This window comes from Pararge aegeria, chromosome 12 (genome assembly GCF_905163445.1).
Source record: "Pararge aegeria chromosome 12, ilParAegt1.1, whole genome shotgun sequence".
Taxonomy (NCBI): Eukaryota; Metazoa; Arthropoda; class Insecta; order Lepidoptera; family Nymphalidae; genus Pararge; species Pararge aegeria.
This window is the reverse complement of record NC_053191.1, coordinates 6,594,374-6,612,162: the sequence shown is the minus strand read 5'-3', so window position 1 is coordinate 6,612,162 and position 17,789 is coordinate 6,594,374. Positions and strand designations below refer to the sequence as shown.

At 33.7% G+C, this 17,789-nt stretch overlaps 3 protein-coding genes across 3 annotated transcripts in view; 2 read left to right on the top strand and 1 right to left on the bottom strand.

Annotated features, from left to right (window-relative positions):
- The window catches only part of LOC120628203 (rabphilin-3A), a 56,067-nt gene extending 52,946 nt beyond the window's left edge, over window positions 1-3,121 (top strand). The window contains exons 7-9 of the mRNA XM_039896456.1: window positions 11-155; window positions 1,541-1,774; window positions 2,364-3,121. Of these exons, the coding sequence (XP_039752390.1) occupies window positions 11-155; window positions 1,541-1,774; window positions 2,364-2,661 (677 nt within the window). The 3' untranslated portion in view covers window positions 2,662-3,121. The remainder of the gene's footprint in view (window positions 1-10; window positions 156-1,540; window positions 1,775-2,363) is intronic.
- Window positions 3,122-5,638: 2,517 nt separating this feature from the next.
- LOC120628422 (SH3 domain-containing protein Dlish) lies at window positions 5,639-10,175 on the top strand. Its single transcript, XM_039896785.1, has 7 exons — window positions 5,639-5,795; window positions 6,765-6,958; window positions 7,413-7,600; window positions 7,892-8,058; window positions 8,399-8,497; window positions 8,885-9,042; window positions 9,148-10,175. Exons 1-7 carry the CDS (start codon window positions 5,747-5,749, stop codon window positions 9,310-9,312), a joined length of 1,020 nt encoding a protein of 339 aa, XP_039752719.1. The 5' UTR covers window positions 5,639-5,746; the 3' UTR covers window positions 9,313-10,175.
- A 13-nt stretch (window positions 10,176-10,188) lies between these two features.
- On the bottom strand, window positions 10,189-12,440 carry LOC120628423 (28S ribosomal protein S15, mitochondrial). Its single transcript, XM_039896786.1, has 5 exons — window positions 12,155-12,440; window positions 11,599-11,732; window positions 11,344-11,417; window positions 10,995-11,116; window positions 10,189-10,559 (listed from the first exon to the last, which is right to left on the bottom strand). The coding sequence occupies exons 1-5, from the start codon at window positions 12,352-12,354 to the stop codon at window positions 10,256-10,258; spliced, it is 834 nt and encodes a 277-aa protein (XP_039752720.1). The 5' UTR covers window positions 12,355-12,440; the 3' UTR covers window positions 10,189-10,255.
- Between the last annotated feature and the right edge of the window lie 5,349 nt (window positions 12,441-17,789).

Sequence of the window (17,789 nt, the reverse complement as noted above, 5' to 3'; positions counted from 1 at the left end):
TTGTTTTCAGAAGGCACGTATTCAAACAGGCTGCGGACAAAGACGGTGCATAAGACAAAAAATCCGGAGTTCAATGAGACTGTGCATTTTTTCGGCATCACCGAATCTGACTTATCCACGAAGTCTTTGGAAATTCTTGTATTTGATGACGATAAGTAAGCCTTTGTTGTTTCTTGTTTTTTCCTGGTCAAAATACCACCCGAAGCTGTCTGGAAAACCCAAAATTGAAATTTCATTTCTCAGCGCTGCCTTATATTGTATAGCATGAAGCAAAAGGTTCAAATGATGATATATAGATCAGGGGTATCGAAACTAATTACACCTATTCAATATTCATATGGCTATGATGCATAAGTATCGGTCCTTTGATCTCCCGACATAACTATAGTAACATAATAAATCAATATCTAAAGTAATTAGATAGGAGTTTAATGAGGACGAACTAAAATCAAAAAATGACGCGGTATATAACGCGGTATATAACGCGGTAACTTACAGTTTACCTTTATTTTAATCGGAATATTTTTATTATTATTTATTTATTTATTAACAGGGTACAAAAAAAAGATGATACGCATAGATGTTATGCGTAATTCATTATCTTCATATTCAGCCAAAATTGGCGTGCAAAAATCATTAACATTATTTTAAAACTAATAATAATTATAACATTACGATGATAACGCAAAAAGTTATAACTACATTTAATATCATAATATTAAAGGATGTCCTCAAATGTCAGCCAATACCAAAATATCTATGATAGACGTTTATTTATTTATACTCTATATTTGTACACCACTACAACTCTAGAAAAATAAAAGAAGAATTGAAACACAAATATTAGAGTATACAGAAGGCGGCATTATCTCTTAGTAGCGATTTCTGTCAGGCAACCTCTCATCATTCATTACCTCATCTTTCATACTTGGTGTACTTTCTCTCTCCCTGTTACTTGCTTAATCCTAATCTTTACTTTCTCTTTATTATTATTGCCAGGAGATTACTTACGAAGTGCATTTCCTTATTTCTAGAATACACCACAAATATATAGAATGCCTTACCGAATTTCTTTTTCCTTTCCGCCAATAATATGAGTTTCAAATAAAGAGTAGGTAATGAATAAGCATCTTCTGGACAACCAAGCTGCATAACTAGTCATTGGTGTGATTGCAGCCTAGCTTCTCTATTAATCATCTTCATCATCATATCAACCCATTTCCTAACCCACTGCAGAGCACGGGTTTTCTCCCATCATAAAAAGATCCGTAGTCCACCACGCTGGCCCAGTGCGGATTGGTTGACTCCACAAACCTTTGAGCACATTATGGAGAACTGTCAGGCATGCAGGTTTCCTCACGATCTTTTCCTTTACCGTTAAAGCAAGTGTAATTTTTATTGCTTAAAAAACTTAGGAAAGTTAGAGGTGCGTGCTGGGATTTGAACTCCCCGGGGGGCTATTACCGCTTCCGGTGGTCTATTGGTATTTTTAAAACAATAAGTTTAAGGTATAACGTCAACAATATCTCAATATCAACAGATATGGATGCGACGAAATGGGCTCAGCGACAGTTGCTCTCAGGGAATGCCTGAAGTCTCCCGCCCAGTTACGATTAGCACTTTCGGGAGCTTCGGGTACTGAGCCAACAGGACCGCGATTGTTGCTAGCATTGTGCTATAGCACCAAGAGGAGGGCGTTAGTCGTAACGATGTGCAGAGCGGCTGAACTGCCAGCGCAGGACAGTAACGGATATTCGGATCCTTTCGTTAAATTGTGAGTACCCTTGAATACCAACACACGCGTTGAATCCCTAACTACTCTATAAAAAAGTAAACTTTCTTATATTTGTGAGTTATGCAGTCTGTGTTAGTATATAAGATGTCGTTGGCAGATCGTGCAGAATCGATCAACTCATATTGTGGTCGACCATTTGATGATATGGTTGTTTTTTATCAAAAGGAACAGTATCCGCTGCCTAAATCATTATATTGTTTGGTAGACCATATTATCATGATATGACCAATTCAGAAAGATCTTACCATTACAGCAATTGTCTTTGTTACTGTGCGATCTATGTTACTTGATCAGAAATGAAACTGCAACTACGTTAGCTTAGCTAACTTCAGACACGCCAAGAAACATTTTCTACTGAGACAAATGAGTGCCATCACACATTGAGATGATCACAATTGCTATTAATTCACGCTCAATATGAAAATGGGCAATACAGCAGATTGGTAGATAAGGCACCATTCGGTATAAATACTGAAAAATAAATAACCCCTGTACCAACTTAATTGAGTAACTAATGTGGCGAAAGATAAACCTAATTAAAAATAACGAATTAAATATTTTATTTCAGGCATCTAGATCCCGATCCGTACCATAAAAAGCACAAGACATCCATCAAATGGCGCAACTTGAATCCAGTTTGGAACGAGGAGTTCCTCTTCGAGACTCGGCCTACAGAGCTTTCCCGTCAAAACCTAACAGTGACTGTCTGGGACAAGGATTATGGGAAACCGAACGACTTTCTTGGTAGCTTAGTGCTAGGTGCTAGTAGCAAAGGGAGAAGGCTCAAACACTGGATGGATTGTATTAAATTCCCTGACCATAGACATGAGCAGTGGCACTCTTTGACCGATACGCAACATTTGTAAATGTAGTTAGCCCAGGGCATCCCAACCTGGGGTGCCGCAAAAAGTACAACGGTGCACCGAGAGGCGCTCCTTCAAAAAAATCAAGTAAAATATTTTTGATAGTTTATATGCAGAGGAGTCACGACTTGTCCCACAGTTTGGAAAAAAAATCTTGCTTCTCTGTTAAAGTTTATTGCTTAAATTTGGTTTTATTAGTTTCATAACGTCAGGTAGGTACCTATCCTATCTATTTTAAATAGCTAGGCTTGGGCGCAGGCGCAGCACGTCAAATGTCTTAACTTGTAAATGCGCCGCTGGAATAATAAGGTTGGCAACCCCTGAGTTAGCCCAAGATAGTTCCGTACCAACTGAATTGTAATGTCAACTGAGGTGCTGCGGGCACAGAAAATATTCTTGACTGACTAATTCTTTAATATTTATAACTAGATAGAAAAAAAAAACGTTTGAGCCGTTACGGGACGCCTGGCAGATGTGAAACATCGAAATTGTTTTCTGTAAGTTATTGCAGATATTGCATGATAAAAAGATAAAGCATTACCTGCTCCCATTATCTGTTTTATCACAAAATTAGTATTAATTTTTATTGTTTCATACGAAATACAAAAAATCAATCATACAGCGTGCCGATGCGTCGCCACGGCCTGTGTCGCCACGCCAAAAATCAGGTTTACCCTCCGCCTATAGATGATTCACATCAAAAACTTGTGAAATCCTCCTACCTAACTGAAAAAGTCATTCGAAATGCATTTTTGTCTTTCGGTGTACAAACTTAAGATAACTCCTAACAATGTCTTCTACTTGTCTATGGAAGTTCCAGTAATCAGTTTAATCCAATGACTAAGGAAGCACCTTAAAGCCTCATTCTCATATTTGTCAAGGAACATCTAAAGTAAGATATTATTATTTTACCCCGTCGCGTCATCTCGATACAAATTCATGATTTTACAGAGACGCTTATAGATATGCAAGTTGGATCTAGTGTAGAAAAGATAGTCTTCCAACTTATCTTGCATGGCTCAAAGTTAAAATATTTAAATTATTAGGTAGCGATATCAACAAATTATGAGATCAAGAATTTAAGCTAGTTTTTAAGAAATTTTCAGTTGGTATTTTTGTATCCTACCTAAATTTAATAGCGCGCTGAATGCATGAATATAATAATAACATAGCAAGCAATTTTTAATAATGTTGAAAACTTTTAATGAATTCTAGGTAGGTAAATATTTTATTAATTTCTGTTTGGTATTTGTTGTTACATAGGTAATACAACAGATCATTTAATTCATGTAGATATTTAGTGTACCTATCTACCTATCTAATATTAGGAAGGTACTTAGCTTTCCTATTGTTAATTATTATGGTTACAATAAATTAAATGTTACCTATATATAAACAAGCCGTAAAGTATTCATAGTAATAGAGAAACGTTGTTCATGTTATGAAGTTAATTTTATATGGCATTACTAACTCCCGACGAATCGACTTACGTCTACCATAGGGTAGATAAAGATAACAATAATATCTTTCCTAAATCCTACTATGTTGAAAATACGCCGCTGATTTTATTCCGTGTTTCTCATGTTGTGTTTCTACTTTTTTTAAGTAGGCTTCGTTAGTTTGGTGTTAAATGGTCTCAGAGACCGGTAAGATGTGGTGGTAAACTAATAAAACGAATTAATATAAGTTTAACGTGCCAAATTGTTTCATATGTTTATAAATTTTGAATTATTGTACTGTAACTAAATTGTTGTCTTTACTTTCAACAGCTATTAATAACTAAATGCATTATGTGTACTAAATGTTTCAATGTTAGTTAATATCAAATAAACAGAATATATTTTTTGCATTTAATATCATTTCATAGCTATAAATTGTGTTCCATCTTATCGAGGTAATACAATTATTTTTCTTCTCGATCGAAATCCCTAGCTAAAACCTATGCCCAGCCCAGATAAACGTGGGCATCCCTTGGTTGATGATGAGTCTAAAGATAATTTTGATTTTTTAAAGTTTTCACGGGCCATAAATTATCATATCCGTGTCTACGATGCAAGCTATCGCTATGCAAAATATCATCAACATCAGCTTAGTTGCTAAGCCGTGCTTTTTATAAACTGCATAGTGATACTACAGATTAAAATGGTAGCGGGTTAACAGGTTATGGGTATAGCAGTTATAATTAAACCTATATCCTAACCGGTTTCTATGCGGCTCTCGTAACGGGACGCTAAATCGCTTTGTGTGTATCCACGGCCGAAGCCTCCTGGTATCATCAGCCATGTGAGGATAAAAAGCTTACGTTGATCGTCTACATGATGCAAGCTAACTCAGTGTAAAATACCTACCATTAAAATACGTTCTACGGTTTAACCGAACATGCAACAGTTTCCGAGCGATAATATAATTAGATAAAAACAGGAACAGGTACCTATCGGCTTCGCACGGGTGCAATACTACCACAGAATAATATTATCATCATTATATCAACACAACAGCTCACTACAGGGCACGGGTCTCCTCCAACAATGAAAAGGGGCCATCACGCTGGCCCGGTGCGGATTGGTGAACTTCATACGCCTTTGAGAACATTATAGAGACCTCTCAGGCATGTAGATATTTACGATATTTTTAATCACCGTTGAAGCTAGTTATATTTGAATTGCATAAATGTGAAAGTTGCCGAAGTCCTAACCACCAGGCTATTACGGCTTCAGATTAATATGCTACTACGTAAATACAAATGTGGTGCTGTTCGGAGTGATTAATGATATTATTATGATTAGACGTGCTATAACAGTTGCTCGTGTTTCAATCAAAATTAACATGGCATCGTTTCAATCAAAATTAACATTGTTTCAACAAGTATTCCAAGTATTATTGTTCTGTGCAGTATGCTATTGTAATCCTTGGCATAGACCTCAATGGTGCCAACTGTCGGCGAATGACATTTGAAAAAACATCGTGTAGGTATTTTTTATAGTGTGTCTGTGGTTCAAAATGCTTGGTATTAAAACATAGTTTCATAATTTTTATTAAAGTTTCAGTGGATATTTTATGAAGAATATGATATAACTTGTGTACAACTATGGCATTCCTCTGTCCTGTAAGAATAAGAAGGGGGAAAAAGAAGAAATGTAAGTATTGCAACTTTTTACATGAAAACTGCATGTCAATGACCTCAAACTTTCTACATAATTATAAATAAAACTCGTAATTTAATCTTAAACCTGCAAAAAGATGCACCTGTGCGGTTACTTTGAAATTATTGATACTGTATAATAAATTTATGGACTTCAATTAGCGTTATAAGCTCATGTAAATATTCCTCAGTCTTAGATTTTTTAACAAAAACTCGACAACCAAATGTGATCTGTCTTTATAAATATGATTTAATGAAGACGTCCGTGGCTTGGTGTTCTTGAAAATTGGGTCAAGAGTAGCTATAAATATTTCTAGTAAACCACTATTGACTATTCTTTCGAATCGCAGAATATTCTTCAATCGGGCCCCCGTTGATGTTATCCCATACTGGCTCAAACTCAAATAGACTAGCGACTAAAGATTTTTATTAAATGATAATAATGTATTTTTTTTTTTAAAAAAAAGGAAAATATATTTATAAATATTATTATAATGTTATGTCCTTACGTGTAGACACCTAGAACTATGTGTCTACTAGTAAGTAAGGCAAAGACTCCAAAGAGATTTTCCAATTTTGTAGGATATGTTATAGTGCACATGTGTGTGTGTGAACACAGGTACCTTCTCTATTTCCCCACTCTCATAGACATATCTCATATATACCTTAACTGATATGCTACCGTAAATAGGTTTGCAGGCATACGTTATGAATGACTGCTAACTTTCAAGTTAGTTTTATGTGAGTGTAAGTGACCAGGACCATTTAGTTTAAGGCATGGTTGACCACTCTCTTTAAGGCATGGCTAAGGTAACGAGAAATATCAACTCTGTAACATTGTTACTACTTAATCTTTGAATATCATTGTTTACTAACAAAACAGGATAGTTGTCTGCCAATAGGCTTGTGCATGTAGTAAATGATTTTAAATAACTGAGAAATATTTTTAATCATTTTGTTTTAGCAAGTAGTGGCGATTCGGATAAGGAGCTGTCACGCCCAGGGTCAGGCTTGAGTCCTGGTATGGGGCGCATCACAGGCTCAGCAAGCATTGAAACATTAGTGAGAGTTGGCATTGAAAAAGAACATGGGCTCAGTCCAGACTCTAAAATGGTGGTCCTGCATGATTTTGCACCCTGTGTTGATGATGAACTTGAGGTAAATAAATAATTAACTATATTCGGTAGATGGGCTGAATATTGTTTATTATTTACATTTGGCCATAAGTCAGTAAAAGATAAGAAGAGCTGCAATAAGCTAAATGGTACAATGGTACTTACAGAAGTTTAATATTCATCTAGAAACATCTCTTATTTTAAGGATTTAGCTTATTGCAGCTCTTCTTATCTTTTACTGACTTATGGCCAAATGTAGCTAAAATATCACATTGAAACCTTTGATTCAGTACAGTACAGGTACAGTTTTAACTAGAAAATTTGCCATCTGTCAATTCCAGAGCTCAACAGGGTCCTAGGAAACATGTGCAAATCAGCTTATTTTATTAAAAGAAAGTACATAACAAAATTCATAACTGACTGACATCCAAATGGTTGGAGGAAGATTTCACTAATATCTAAGTGGGCATTCATTCAAAATAACAATTATTTTTTAGGTAAAAAGAGGACAAATTGTTAATGTATTATACCGTGAAAATGACTGGGTGTACGTTATAGTGACGGAGTCTAGACGAGAGGGGTTCATTCCTCATTCATATTGTGCTCCATGTGATCACCATGACTTGAAAAAGAAACTACCAAGAAGTCGGTCACCTACTGACATGGCACATAGAGATGTATCACAGTAAGTGAGCTTTTTATCAATCTTGAGCCAGCATAAAAACCCTTAAATACCTCTAATGTTTATGACTGTACTTTCTCCAGAATTAAATTTTGGATTTTTCCTTTTTTCTGACAGCAACATAAATAAATAATACAGTTTTGTGTTCTGGCATGGTTAACGTTATATTTATAAGAATAATAATTAATATTTTGAATTTAACGCAATTTACGTCATCAGGCAATGTAGTTTCCAGAACAGTAGGAAAGCTATTTACTATATTATATTATTTAAAACTTGTGTGTTAATTTTTAGATTGTCTTTATCGGACGGAGCGACAAATGACGGTCATTCAGAAATGGGGAGTGAAGGTGAAGCATGCCCATTTAGCAAGGATCCTTCAGGGAGATATGTAGTCTTGTACACATTCACTGCTAGGGACGAAAATGATGTTGATGTGGAACGGGGCGAGTTTGTTACAGGTGCTAGTTTTAGCTAACTTGCATAATTTTCAAAATATGTTTAACTTCACAAATACATTGCTTTATTTGTTTCATTGATAAGCACACATGACTTGAGCTCAGCTGGTCTTATTTGGTTATTTTTTTAATTTCATATAAAGTATGAATTAGAGAAAGTTGGCAATGTTGCCCTATGTGATGATGAATTAGCTTGTGGTTCGAAGTTTAGGCCAACTTCGAAAAACGTAGTAAAAAGTTGCTCTAAACTTCAAACCACAAGCTAATTTATACATGAACATGTTGAATCAGCTTTTTCAGAATAACATTATGATTGAAATGTTCAAAATTGTTTTTTTTTTAGTTTTAAATAGAGAAGACCCTGATTGGTATTGGATTGTGAGGAGTGATGGGCAAGAAGGATTTATTCCCTCTGGCTTTGTTTATCCTGCTGTGGCACAAGGTATTTATGGTTTTAATCTTATCAATAACTATACAAATTATGTTAATCATTTAACAGTCAGATTGACCGTTTCTTTTAAATCTATAGAGAATCTGACAAAGTTCATGGATGCCATGGATCTCATGGATGTCAAAAAACAGCAAACTGTTAATGCAAGACTGTCAAGTCTTTATGTCAATTATTGACAGTAAATTAAATTTTATTTTCCCCAGTAAAAATGTTTTATTCTGATGATTACTCACTGGTTTACATTTGAAAGATTAAAATCTTTATAGTGAGTAAATGTTCTAACCTATAGCTCTAGGAATAAATCAATTTCTATGTAGGTTTATGCTTTGTTAATAATTATTAATTTTAAAATGATTAAATCTATTTATTTTGTTGTAGCACCACAACCAGACAACACTCAGCAAATTCACACACCACCAACAACAAATCCAACAAACACAATGTTGTCCAACAACAACAACAGTATTAATACAATACAACAAGACAACGATGGGAGGTATCATGGAACTGAGCTAGTCATGCTGTATGATTATAAGGTATATATCTTATGAATCGTTTTGATTTCTGTCCCAAATTTTCTACCCAGTGTGATGATTTATGAGCCTTTGTAAAATTTTACCGATAATTTGCTTTTCTTTCAGGCACAAGCTCCGGACGATTTATCTGTGAAAAGAGGTGAATGGGTATATGCAGATCTGACACAACAGACTGTAGAGGGGTGGCTATGGGCGCACGCACCTAAGTCGCGGCGGTCCGGTTTCATACCTACTGCATACGCCCGCGCACCTCATACTACGTCACTTTGATATAAAGGCTGATATGAAAAATAACGTAAAGCCCTTCGTTTCTTTTCTCTGATGTATAAAAGTCTGTAAACACATTCCTTGGGTATGTTTGGATCATTATCCCTTTTATGAGTTAACTGGTTTCGTTCAATTAACAGAAATTTATGTTATTATGAAATTAGGACCTAATATATATTGTTATCTTACAATATTTTTGGTCTTTTTTGGATTTCTTTGACAAGATATACACAAAATTAATATATTTTATGGCCTTTATAGTTTACCCTAGTAAGTGATATATTAGCATGATATAAAGGTATATGAATTTAAGAGCCCTTCCTAATTATAATAATATTGTGGAAAGTAATCGGATTGCTTAGAAACATTTTAGATCTATTATTTTTCTACTTAATGTTGCTATAAGCTTAAACAGTAAGATATTTTAAGTTGTTTTTTTATTAATATTTCACAAATAAAGTGTACAATAAATAAGTCTTCCTTAGAAGTTAGAATTAAGTATCCAGTATTGAGTTAAGATCTGATGATTAAAATTAGCATTTATTGTAAATTCTCCGTCCAAATTGACTGATACAGTGTGTTACAAAATTATACTTTGGGTATTAGAGCTCATTCAAATTAGCTGTGTGTAAGCGGCAGCAACATCAAATTAAAACCAGGGTGCTGGTGACAGAAATGTTTAAATCATTTGATTTAATAGTTAAAACAAACGCAGCAGTCCAGCATTCCGAGGCATCAGATACCTTTATGTCCATAGCTCATGAACATATCTCACACTGCTGTCCCTTGTTATAAAGCAGCTAATTTGAATGCATCTTTATAATGTTAAGGTTTAATTATTAATAAAATACTTTTTTTTACAACAACATTTGCATTTTATTTATGCCCTACCATGTTGATTAAATTGTTATATTTATATCCACTTCTCTTAAAAAATAATTTCACTTCAATCCAAAAGTATATTTCTCTTCTTTTTCTTAGCCTGTTCTTTGAGTTCATCTTTTATTTTCCATTCTTTCAATTGATCCTCCACTTTCTTGATATCTTGCTCTGTCACAGTGATAGGAAGTTGCAATTCAGTCTGTTCACTTCTAATAAACTTAAGTGCATCTAACTTTTGTGTAAGAAATGGTCCCTGCTGACTTTCTAATAAGTTTCGGTAGTCGCTCAGTTTGCTTTGACGAATACTGTCACAGTGCATTTCTGTTAACTTACGCAATGATTCCTTCCGAGTTAATTTGTGGTATGTCCTGAAAATTGCATTGCATTAAAGTTGAATTAACTGTCACATGGTGATGTATGAACCTAGCAAATATAAGTAATGTTGAATCCAATTTCTTCAAATCACATTAAAGTTAAAAATTTACCATATTAACAATGAGAATTGGGCCATCCATAATTCTCAGTGTTCAATGCTTAAATTTCATTTGTAAAACCTCATCTAAGTTAGACTGGAAAGACACAGCTTTCATAGTTATTTTATAAATAAATTTTAAATAAAATATGCGAATCGGACCAGCCTTTGAAACATCCACAATTTACAATGACTAGCAGTGAATTTGTAGAAATTTTAAACTTGATTTGCTGACATTGGTGGGATGCAAGCAAATAACGAGGGAAGAAAGGAGAAGTGCTCCACCTGATCATAAAACATTTTTTTTTAAATATTAATTTCAAATTCTTACTCAGGGTGTGCTTTATATTCAATGTTAAGTTTCTCTAACAGCCATTCAAACTTCTTGTAGTCATATTGACGTAGATATTTTAACAATTTCTTCCTTTTGTCTATGAGCTCTTGAACAGTTTGCTGTAATGAGAAAATGTATATTTAAATAAAAAGCTAAGAATAATTTTTGTTTTATTACACTAGCTTATAAAGGGCTTTGAAATAATTTAACATGATTTATACGTTATACTGTTTATTATGATTGTTTAATGCAACGCTCATAATGTTATTTCCTAAAAAGTTTTTAAATTTGGCTTGGATTTAAAAATATGTCATCTTCATAGATCAAAAAAAAAAAACACAAATACCTTAGCTTTGGCATTCCTAGGAAACTTTTCCATGGTATCTTGCAAGCACCGAATATGTCCTGTTAACTTAGCAACTGAAAAAATTATGATATTCAGATTAGATAAATCTTCAAGACTCAAGATTTAGGTATGTTGTTTTCTTATAAAATGTACAGTAGTACACATTGTTACTTTTTCTAAAATAATATCCTGGAATAATTTATATGGACAGTGTGGCAATATAATAGGTATAAAAGTATTTATAATAAATCTTACTTCTGGTCTCCGCAGTTCTTTCATCATACTCATGTCTTCTAACTCTGTCAGTTAATTCTTTTTTTACCAGGACATTGTACTCTTTTTTTCCAAGATGCTCTATGGAGAATATTGTTTTCACTGACTCTGGTGCACTAAAACAATTTCATTTGCAAGAAAATATTATACCTATTGGTTTTACAATACCAACTTGAAAACATAAGTAGCTTATATTGATTCAGTTAATGTGGCATAAAATATTAACAAGCTAAATAATTTTTTCATTTCTAATAGATTGATACCCTGAGTGAAAACATAGGCTCATTTTATCCTTTATAATACAAAAGCTATCACAACAATCTGTTTAATCAAATGCATACAGACATTTAACAAAGTCAAGGGAGCAAAATGTATTTTTTAAAAGTTCCGGGAACTGTGATGCCAATATACAATCAATAGCTTTAGCAGCAAGGACAACCCAAGGCCTGACAATAATTTAGTTTAGGAATTTGAGTATATCATTAACACTCAAAAAGCATAATATAATTATAGCATAAGTAATATCAAAACTACATACTCTTTTATTTCTTCACATAGACTGTATTCTTTGCCTAAAGAATTGCTAGGGATTTGTGGGAGTCCTTCCAGATCACCGGACCTTTCTGGCTTATATGCGGGAATGGCTTCCGGTCTTGTCCATTTTATATTTACTAAGGGTTTTACTAACTGATTCACTCCGCGATTCTGTATAAACAACGTAGTTGCTCGTCGCAACATACTTGTTACATTTACAAAATGCTCAAAAAAAGTAATAAAAGAACTCAAACCTAACCTTACTTTTAGGAAATTTATGACATTAAGTTTAAATTGACAGTGACAGTGACATATAGCCAAAACAATTGCAGCGTTCGGAATCAGAAACCACAGCAGTCTCATGAAAGTCTAACGGTATTTATTATTGACTGGCATCACCATCATCATCATCAGCCACAGAACGTTCTCTGCTGGATGGATAGGTCTTTTATAGGGATTTCCACTCTTTTTTTGTGCCAATTTCGTCAGTCGAACTTGTAGGACTACCAACACCACCACCACCATGCTTTCCAGTGCTGGGTACTACTCCAGCACCTAGGACCCCAAGGTCTATCGGTCTTATCGGTCTAAGCTTAGGATGTTTAAAAGATTTACTTTCGAATAGTATATAATTTTATTATTTACGACCTTGGTCACCCAGACAAAGAATTTTATCGTCCAATTGAGGCTTAACCTATGCTTCAGGTTCAAGGCGGCTTTTTGCAGGACATGCTACTCGCATTTCAAAGTGTTAACAAATATAAAACCTTGTACGACTTGCCACGGTTAAATAGGTACAACGAATTTCCAGACTTCAACGCAACGGTTAGATTTAATGCGAATAAAGTAGTAAGAAATAAGCGTACTTTCAAAGCACGATAAACTGCTAAATATAATCAAGTGTGGGATATAAAAAAAACTTCGCATTCGTTTTCATAACCATTCTATATTATTGCTTTCAGATTAGAAAAACCCAAACAATTATTATATAATTCTTAATATCCTTAGTAGACTTTGTACTGAATGTACCCACTCCACATGACTGAATTTATTAATACCTATTTAAAGGTATATCTTTAAAATTATACATTTCATAAATAAAATTACATAAAAATTACATATAATAAAAATGTTTAAAACATTTATAATTATTGTTAAGAATATGAAACTATGAAATAATTTAAAAAAAAAAACACCCAATACAACATACAGATTTTTGTCTTATAATTACTATGGAAATTCTTTTTTGGAGCATAATAATTCCTATATTTTTATATAATAAAACATCAGATTATAGAAATGAACCGTGAGAAAACCCTGCTGCAGAATCATGAATACCAAAGTGCAAAACATTTAAATACATTCTGTTTTTTTTTATTATTTTACAATACATAAAAGCCAAATACCATTAACTGGTTAAACACATTATCACCAGATATAGTTATGCGGGCTAAAGTTTATAATCATATCCTACAGTCTGATGAAAAGTATATTTACGGTGCTGGTTTCTTCTCCTTTCGAATAAGACAAGTTTTATTGACAAGGAGAAAATCAGCGAGTCTGCTAAGCCCTCTGGTGAGATTTAAAGACGTAGCTTGTCACTGTTAGCCTAAATTGTTCACACTTGCATGGAATGTAAAAGTCTATTTGAAATAAATAAACTCACCCAATTATATAACCCAAATATATATAAAAACTAAACTATTTACAAATATAACCGACTCGACAAAAACTTGTGCAAACAAAACAGAATTTACCCTTTATTTTTACTCTGTATCATTATTTACTCCAACAAATAAAAAATGTACGTATTTCTTAGAAGGGAAAAAGTTTATAGTTTAAAAATCAGTACTATGACAATACCTACAGATTGAAAAGCATATTTAAAATATGTAAATATTTTCTCGAATTTTATGTCATCGTTTTGTTATACATATATATTAAATCTAAGTGCACAACATTACAATGCGTGGTTTTTTTTAGTTATTATAATAATATTTATAAGAATACGGATAAATTACTACGGAATACAGAAATAATATTATATTTATACAAAATAACTTAAAGGAATGCAAACAACAATTAATATACATACACAATCACTCTTAAATATAAACTCTTATTAATACTGGACGAGTGTCACAGACCAGGGATGTTATGGGGCTATCTATAACTATGAACGAAAATATTGGAAACCCTTAACCCTAATCGCGGCGCCGAAACGCTATATCGCTTGGCTGCACGTCATTGTGGTAGGGCGGTAACTAGCCACTGCCAAAGCCTTCAGACCACACCAGCGTTAATTCTGTAATTATAAATTCCCCGCCGGGGATCGAATCCGGGACATCCCACTTATAAACCACAGCGCTTGCCGCTGCACCACCGTATTTGACAGTCATCAATTGTTTTTATGACAACATTTTATAATTAATATTTATTAGGAATAATCCGCGATAATTTTTTATATCCCTAACATCCCTGCTATATACCCAATTTACTGAACACTCCTTACAAATTAACATTTTTAAAAATGTCTTTATAACTTGCATTTACACTAAAAGTACAATATAATCATTTTTGAATATTCCAACAAAGCATATTTAATATGAAACAAAACTTGGGCTTTCGGTCTATATATATTAATTATAAAATTTTACCATATTAAAATTACCTACTTAAAGTTAAGACAGCGAAATAATTGTGTGAGTTCGGTAGTACACATATTTCTAAACTAAACGTAATTAGTGACAACTAGAAATATTGCTATCTCTTTTCACACAGTAGCATTTAGGACAAATTTTAGTCTAATCAATTAAGTTTAGAGATTTGTGTACCACCTTTATAGCACTAATTATAAACTATTTAAGTGGACTACGTCACATCCCGTAATAAATTACGAGTATATTATCCCAAATTACTTTAATAAAATCAAAAATATAAATAGGAACAGCACCAAATATTATTTGGGAGAAATCGCACCAATAAATAAAACATGTTTTTTTTAAATCTTGGTAACCAATTCTTGAAATTTTTGGCACAGATGATTATTTTAAAGAGAAGCTTTCGATGAAACAGCATTTGTAGAAATAAACGATTATATTATGTTAGGTAAAAAAAAACGTTAAACAATATTCATGCATAAAACCTGAATTAATTTTCATGTTATTTACTACTTTTTAACTAATGGTTTTAAATACACAGTTAAGTACACACTAAGGAGTAATATCTTACATCTTAGAAGATCTTCATCAGAACTTCTGCTTTAAATTTGTATAAAAGACGGTAAAACATTTCAAATGAAATTAAAAATTGTGATCTGTTCAGAAACGGAGACATGGAGTTTTATTGCACATAAAAAGCACAAGTAACCTCGGTTTGGTTGCTTAATAGTGTGTGAGTTTTTGGTTAGTCCTTTTACTGTAAGTAAATAAAGGTGAAAATCGTATTCATAAATCTATATATTATTATTTTAAGCTTTACTATAGAAAAACTAATGCAATCTTATTTAAACCACGTTTTGAGCGATATAAGTTAAAACACATACAAGAAATGTTGAGACAATTTTGCGTGCGGGAACGGTATTATGAGACGTTAAGGTTGAATTTCGCTCGCACTATCGTAGTCTAGGTAAATATAACCTAAATCACGCAACGAGTCTGTAAGCAAATTTCGACTTAACTGACAAGAAAACTTACTGTTACTATCCACTGCTAACTATTATGTGCTAAAGACAAACCACACAACACCGCGCGCAAAATTGTATGAACAAAAGCTGATCTCACATTACGAGAATGTCAACAAGGTAGGTTCTGAATTTCGCCATTTTATAAGATATTTTGCCATTTTATAAATATTGGAGAAGCAGGCGTTACTTTGCGGAATTCAATGATATATTATAAAAATTAAGCTCAAATTGCTATTTTACACTGAGTAAGAGAATCTGTTTGGTGTGATTTATAATTACTTCAATCCTTATACTCCATACCAAACAGATCTGCGGCAATGTACCCTCTACACACGTTTCGCTCCGAAACCGGAGCATCCTCAGGAGATTATGACCTAACAATGAATATTTGTTAAGTCTTAACAATTATTCATAGATAATTTTCATTGGCAACTTCATGGCTTACGTCATGATACGTATTGATAAGTTTACAATTCTAAACTTTAGTTTAATATTTTTATGGTACATATTTTTTAAGTTTTTACCTGTTTTTAGCTCTTTTAAAGGTTGTTGATAAACAGATTCTACCTTGTTGCCATGGCGTGGCGATTTAGAAGTACATGGTGTCTAATATGTGATTTTCTACGCGTGAATGTAACTATGATTTGTATGGAATGGAGAGCGCAATCTATTTACAAAACTCGGAAACTGTATTGTCACTAGATGGCGCTATTTCAATTCTTCACAAATTGTAGTTAACTTAAATGCTGCATGCATATAAGTAAACGTATGTAGAAAATCTTAAACTGGGCACTCTGGTAATGCTTTGTATTCCGACTGTACTGCGGGATCAGCACTAAATGTACACTTATCTTATATAACTATATTGCAATACAATGTTACAATTAAGGGGCAAGATTATACACTGTCGTGCGATAGCTGCTAATTGGTTATCGCTAGAACTTACGAAACTAACTGATGTAATGCTAATGAATAATGATATAGTAAATAAGTTAAGTATTCTGAAATAATCGAAGGACAAATTTCTCCACTACTATAACTATGTATCGGGCTATTAAAATACTTCAATAAGGGTGGTTTTACAATGTCGAAGAGCGGAGAGAGGTTACTATGCCACGTCATCATGTTAATGTTAGAGTAAAATAGACCTAATGCTTATTATTGTTAAGCTCCAATTCATCTATGTAGCTTGAAGCACAACTACCCGAGCTATTGAAAAATAAAAATTGGTAGTACCACATAATATGTATATGCTTTATGACAGTAAGTTTTGTTAAGTCTATTTTACTTGGAAGTTATTGTAACTAAATTCACGACAACCATGACGGCTGCTGAGACCAGTGGCGTGCACATCATATATGCACAAAAGCACTGCATTGGAGGGGTTTTTTTTTAATGCTATATATCTGTTTTATGCATACCCTGGCCGAAGACCCTGTACACGCCACTGGCTGAGACGGCAATGATCGTTAAAGCTGGGTCCAGATACGACGACTAATACGTAGTATCTACGCTGACTAATACGATCGCGATACTGTGTAACAGTAGTGTCACTAGATGGCGCTCTTTCAAAGCCAGTGGCAATCAAACTTTCACGCGATCGAATCGCAACGTAAACAGAGGATATACGCAAGGCACTCTGTTCACATATGCGATCATCATGCGTCGGCGATAGGGGTACGGTGATCGGAGCGGCCTAATGATACAAATCTGGACCTGGCTTTAGACCGCTGAATGTACCTAAGTCATAATGTCTATGTTTTAAGGGACTCTCCACACCTTCCGACTTCAAAAAGGGATACATATCGGATAAAATAAAGCACTCCTTACCCCTTATAATCTGTTTTTTTATCCGACGGTCGGAAGGTAGGTTCCCTTAATCTAATTTTAAATCAGATGTCTGCTATGCATATGGATATAATTAAGCATTTATAGCGCCATGTGTCACAATAAT

Excerpts from the sequence above, each read along its gene's own strand:
- LOC120628422 (XM_039896785.1), top strand. The coding sequence starts at position 5,747 with ATGGCATTCCTCTGTCCTGTAAGAATAAGAAGGGGGAAAAAGAAGAAA. Across the intron at positions 6,959-7,412 it reads GTGTTGATGATGAACTTGAG|GTAAAAAGAGGACAAATTGT; the intron begins GTAAATAAATAA and ends ATTATTTTTTAG. Across the intron at positions 8,498-8,884 it reads TTATCCTGCTGTGGCACAAG|CACCACAACCAGACAACACT; the intron begins GTATTTATGGTT and ends ATTTTGTTGTAG.
- LOC120628423 (XM_039896786.1), bottom strand. The coding sequence starts at position 12,354 with ATGTTGCGACGAGCAACTACGTTGTTTATACAGAATCGCGGAGTGAAT. Across the intron at positions 11,418-11,598 it reads AAGAACTGCGGAGACCAGAA|TTGCTAAGTTAACAGGACAT; the intron begins GTAAGATTTATT and ends TAATTTTTTCAG. Across the intron at positions 11,117-11,343 it reads CTAGGAATGCCAAAGCTAAG|CAAACTGTTCAAGAGCTCAT; the intron begins GTATTTGTGTTT and ends TTCTCATTACAG.